Consider the following 6,000-nt stretch of genomic DNA (forward strand, 5'->3'; position numbering starts at 1 on the left):
GGGCAAGGCATGTTGGCAAGCGCTGCTCTTCCCTTAGAGACGGACGCTGTCACTGGTCTAACTGCTCCAGGGCCTCAACGACACACTGGTTAACACTTATAAATAAACAGAACCCCAGACCCCAGAGCTCTGTCTCCCCTTACGACCATAGTTATTGTAAAGTAGGGCATGCGTCGACACAGAACTCACGTGTAAACAGAACTCATGTGTAAACTCTTCCCTCTGAGTGTTCACTTTGGCTGTCTCTCTCCTGTCTTTCTCATCTCTCTCTCTCTCCCTCTCTCTGCCTTTGATCTCCTTTTCTTCTGAAGACAAGCCAAACAGAGAGTGTGCCTTGCGTTCCATGCGTGATTTGCGTGGCACGTGAAATGTGTTGTGTAAGCAGGTGCGTGAGGGAGAAGATCTAACATCCAGGCTATCAGCACAACAACAAATGTTTCACATCTGGATGTCCCACACTCGTGATGCCGGGACGACCGGGGCCGATCTCCATCGGTGCCGCTCATATCCGCCGCTCTTGTTCTGAGCCCAACTCAGCAGTTGGGCCTCTGCTCCAGCTCCGCGCCTAACGAGCACCCTTCCCTCTGTCCCTCATCTATCTCTCTTCCTCCTGCCGGCTCTATCCCTCCATCACTCTCTTAAGGGCCTTCATGCTCTCGCCCTCCTGCTCCCCCCACCGACCCCCACCACGGAGTTCTGGAGGTGTCGGGAGGTTTACAGGACAATTGCGGGACTGGGGCCTTTGCATTGAAGCCTCGGAAGGCTGAGATCAGCCCAGCGGCTTTATCTGTGCCCGCCTGCAGAGTGTGAGGGGAGAAAGCTCCTCCAAACGCAGCTAGTGAACTGTGAACCGGATCAAATCCCTCAGCCTAAGGGGTGGGTAGCTGTGGGGGGGTTCTCTCCACCTACTCTTTCTCACTGAGTTTGTTTGGGCTGTCCCCAGACTGGGGTAACTGTCTGATTGTTCGGTAAAATTAAGAATATAATCCCATTGAAGTAAATCTTTGGTCATGCTAAACTCTGCCGGACGGCGTGAAAGGCTCAGACTGCTTTGACAGAATTGGGTCCCATCTATAATTTACATGTCATATTTGGGTGCAGTGAACTCGTTACAAAGAGAAAAGAAGCACAGGGCCTCCGTGCGGAGTGGGGGCTGCTGGGAGATTTGAGCTGAGCTTGCCTCCCCATTCATGTTGCCTCGGTGGCTTTAGTGGACCTGCGTGTGGAGGAAGTGTTTTGAGAAGGTACATGGCGTCTATGTCACTTCCTTCGCTCATGTGTCCCAGAACTTGTGTGTTGTTACTGGGAGCTGCAGAGGTGCTGATGTTCCTGTAAATTAGATTTGGCTCTAATTTCTTGTCCCTCTCTTGTTTTCCTGTGTGCAGGCACTAGGATGTTGCTACTTTATACACGAATCCTTGAAAAAACATCCACCAGTTTGATTTCAAAGGTAAGTTCCATTATTTCGCCTACTAAGCCAAGGTTCCAGTTAATAAGGCATCTCAATCACATTCGCCGGTTTCATTAGATCAGTGTGATCAAACTGGACACTAGGTCTGGGGGAAAAAGTAACCCAGAGAAATGGAGCTAGTAATGAGGAATAGCCACGCTTGTTAATATTAGAATTTAATTCATGAGATTTCATGCTGTGGTAATAGTGTTCTCAAGTTATTGGACAGTTAGCGTTGACCTCATCAGCTGCAGGGGTCAGAGGTCACGGGTCCCTATGGTCACACTAATTAAAGCTGCCGCTATTACACGAGTGTTGGCATTAGCCGCTGTCACGGGCGTGAAGGACAGGGGAGAGGTGGGGCGAGGCAGCCTGAGAGGCAGCAGGACCCCCACCCGTCTCTGGCCGTCCCCAGATTAAAGTCTGTCTCTGTCCACTCCCTCCTGTCTGCAGCATAATGGCCTCAGTCACCTTCTTTGTGAGGCTCTTTCAGCGTTGGGTGTGAACCTAATGTAAACCACAACTGGCATACACACACATGGGCAGGTATTCAGATAGACAGCACTGTAGGTCCACGTATGTTTGAATAATTTTCGGTTGGGTTATGCTTTTAAATTTCAGCAGATGTTTAGTAACATTCATATTTCAGATGTCTGTGGAGCACTTCCTGCTGTAAGCCCTTCGGACACGAGCGTGTCTCCAGGCATCAGAAGTCCTGCTCTTTTTTGTTTAACCAGCAGGTGGAGCAGTTGCCTGAAAAAGGCTAAAGGAACATCTCTGGAATGAGGTTCAAAGAAAACATAAGGGTTTCAGCATGATTCACATCTCCTAGATAATTCCTCAGTAATGAATGTCCTGTGACCATCCGCTCCTGTGTTTGCTTTGTCCAGCCAAGAAGTTCAAGAAGGTGGTGGGCAAGGAGATCTACTCAGACACTTTAGAGAGCACGCCCATGGTGGAGAAGGAGAAGTTCCCTCAGGACTACTTTCCTGAGGTGTGTTGACTGCTCCTCTCGTCAATTACGAGGTCTCTAAACGAGCTTTCACTACACACCTGTGTCCTGTCATCTGGGTTACTGTTATGTTGTAAAGCAGACGAAGTTCAGGGTGACATCAGAAATCACATTAGAGTAGAAGTCACTCATTTTGAAATTTGTTAAATTGTGTTAGACAAATTTGGTGCTTGTTTCAGCATATGCTGTCTATAAAGTTAAATTTATAGTAGATAATATTATTACAGAATATTATTATAATTTATTATATTTTACTAGTAATATTTTATTAGAAACAGATGCGTGAATTGCTCAACATGTCCCCTAATGAGGACGGCAGCCACGTGAGCAGTGTGTTTGGTCATCTCCGCATGGCTCAGTGGGCGTTACGGGGGTCCTAGTTAAACCATGTCCATCTAAACATGAACCCAGATTAGCCGAAGCTCTGCTGATGCAGCGAGTCTCTGAACACAGTAGAACAACATTAGCACAATTTATCTGAAATATCTACAAGAGAACTTCAGCATGTTTTATTTTGCACAGAGATTTTTTTTTTACACTGAGCTTAATTAAGCAGGGTTTTGTTTTAGAAGTAAGACGTCATTTTTCTCCGGCTCAGACGTGGTGTCTGAGGAGGGAGACAGACGCTCACCTGCAGTTTCCTCCACTTCCGTTTCCTGTTTACTACATGTGTGTGCGCGCTCGTATGCTCGTACACACATACGTGAGCGTGTGTGCGTGTTGCCGGCCGGGCGCACGTGCGGTTCCGTGTGGGCGGGCGTTGGCGTGTGCAGTGGCTTTGCTATGTGTGAGGCTGATACAGTAATAAAGAGCGTAGGTGCTCGTGTGTCAGACGGCCGCTCGGAGCCCATCAGTTACCCACGCTCCAGCAGCCCAGCCCCGCAAATATATGCAAAAGCAGACAGAGGTGGCCTTTCACGCGCCTCTCCCAATTTCCTCATCCTTCACACACGCACGCACACACACACACACACGCTCACACACACACACACACACGCTCACGCACACACCTTCCCTCTCCAGTTCCCCCCACCTCCAAATGTGACATTTCCACACAATCTAAAACCAATTACAGTGATTCAGCCGCTGTTTGCAGTAATTACGAGGACATAAGCAAACACAGCGGAGACGCGCCCAGCGAGCTGCGTGCACCAGAGCAGCAGGCTGGCCACCTCAGCCAGACAGGAAACAGAAAGTTTGCACATTGATTTATGTGTGTTCCCCAGCTGGGTTATGAATCTCAGATGATGCTCTTGAGCGCGGCACTCCAGATAATGTTATCCCATTTAAAACCAGTAGATTTGTGTAGTCAAGCTGGGACAGGGACTGTTGCTCACACTCGCACAAACACACAGACACACACACACACACACACACACACACGTGTGCGTGCACGGACACATACATATACACACCAGCAGTCTTCTTCGTAGTGAGAGATTGGTTGTTATCATAGATCACCGATACAGCTCAGACCTCTTATGAAAGATGAATTAATTTCACTAATGCTCTAATGCAGGGCCGTGCTGGGTGTCTGGGCTGGTGATAACCCCGGCTTCGCCTGCCCTTCCACACCCTGTGATTTATGCCCTCTTTTAGTAGATGAAACCGCTCGGATTCCCCATCCATCTGCTGCGTTAAAGAATCCCATTAACGGCGAATCCGGGCCGAGACGTAGTGCCGGCCCACCGAGGGCGGATCTCGCCGAGGCCGCGGCGGTTCCGGACCGTGGCAGCAGCGATCCCGCGGGGTCGTGGCACGGGTGAAGTCTTGCGCGGGCCGGCGCTGGAGGCAGTGCTACCTCCAGGGTGGTGCCGGTGGAGGGATCGGGGCGAGGCGGTCCGGTCCGGACGCGTTAGGACGGGGGTGGGTGGCACCCTGGTGCGGAGTGCGGTGGGTAGAGGGGGGTTTAGTGTGGAGGGCATGATGAAAGCCTGGTTTCCCCGGTAAGAACTCAGTCACGTTCGCCTCACCGTCATCTGTAACCTGTCACTCTTCATGTAGTGATGACATCATTGAAGGGGAAGGACTTTCATTCTCCCATTTGATCGACGGGCCATGTGGGTTTTACTGGCAGCGCATCGAGGGGAAAATGCCTCTTGTCATTATACCACTGAGTGTGTGTGTGTGTGTGTGTGTGTGTGTGTGTGTGTGTACACAAGTGCACCTAAGATCCTGTTCCTTACATATTTTTTAATATATTCGCTAATATGAGTGCATTGGGCAGTCAGATTTGATGCGTACGTGCATGACTGTGTGTGTGTGTGTGTGTGTGTCTGCGCTGTGCCTACACCCTGTGGATCCCCTGTTCCTGCAGGAGCCCACCACAGACGCGTCTGCCCTCCCTGTATGCAGAGCGCCGAGTCGTGAGTTATGGCTCTAAATGGTGGGCGAGCGAGGGGGACAATATTAATTGAAAAGCCGAGTCAGAAGGAAGTGGACAAAATGGCGGGCACATTGTTTGTGAAAGGTCGAGCTGATGGATTCTGTCATTTCTGCGCCTCTCCTCCATCCTTTTAAGCCGTGCCGCCATGCGGTCATTTGTTAGGTTTGTTTGATTTATTTATGGGAAGGAATGACGCAGACGCTCATGCCCCCCCCCCCCCCCCCCCCCCCCCCCAAAATGCAGATGCAAGAAGCTTTACGTTCTAGCTGGAACAATTAACAACACATCTGTATTTGTTCTCTTCACTTCTGGCACTTGCAACTTTCCTGAAGGTTGTAGTAAACTCCAAAGAGGCGAGTCCTGCATCAGTCTAGTGAGCTCAGAGCAGGGCCCTCTCGTGTCTCTCCTGCAGAGCTTCTCTTCACAGTCCAGCCCGCTCTGAGCTCCGCTCCTCTGGGCCTGGTACCCCCCCCCCCCCCCCCCCCCCGCTCCCACAAGCCTCCTCCACTGCGAGGGTCATTTCCTGTGGGAGAGGAATGGTGGATTGAGAAGGAAAGAGGGCAGCGGGGAGCACTGCTTCATCACTCACCGCTGGTGACTATCAGTTATTGCTCACGCTGCATTTCTAACGCAGCAGCTCTGGCCGTGGAGAGCCCAGCTGGGCGCTTATTTATCGGGCGGCAGGGAGCTCTCAGCCATGACATCACAAAGGTCAGTGGCTAGAAGTCTTCTGGCTTCGTACCCCCCCAAACCACTTCTTGGGGACTTGTGACATGACCGGCTTTAGATTGAGATTGAGTCATCCGTGTGGGGGGACGCGGTGTGAGATTATAAGCCGCGCCCGCCGGGCGGCCCCCCTCCCTCCACACCACCGCTTTCCCCGCTGCGCTCCGGCTCGGGGCGCACCCGCGCTAGTCGGTAGTCACGACGACCTGCTACGGACGGCCCGTTCGTCATTGTCATTGGCTGGGAGCGTTCGGAGCAGCCTATTTCACCCCCAGCCCACTGACCTTTCTAACGGACAGCTGCTCCTTGACCCTGTGGTCCTTACACTGGTCTGAGAGAGATGAGCGGAGGGAGGGAGAGAGGGAATGGTGAGAGCAGGACGACTGTTTCTCTATAAGGTCATTTTATGTGACAGGATAAGATTTG

General features: G+C 51.3%; 1 protein-coding gene across 1 annotated transcript in view; it reads left to right on the plus strand.

Annotated features, from left to right (window-relative positions):
- The window catches only part of inpp5a (inositol polyphosphate-5-phosphatase A), a 112,709-nt gene that overhangs the window by 59,887 nt on the left and 46,822 nt on the right, over positions 1-6,000 (plus strand). The window contains 3 exon segments of the mRNA XM_076974252.1: positions 1,386-1,421; positions 1,423-1,450; positions 2,341-2,444. Of these exon segments, the coding sequence (XP_076830367.1) occupies positions 1,386-1,421; positions 1,423-1,450; positions 2,341-2,444 (168 nt within the window).

The sequence above is a fragment of the Brachyhypopomus gauderio genome, chromosome 15 (genome assembly GCF_052324685.1).
Source record: "Brachyhypopomus gauderio isolate BG-103 chromosome 15, BGAUD_0.2, whole genome shotgun sequence".
Taxonomy (NCBI): domain Eukaryota; kingdom Metazoa; phylum Chordata; class Actinopteri; order Gymnotiformes; family Hypopomidae; genus Brachyhypopomus; species Brachyhypopomus gauderio.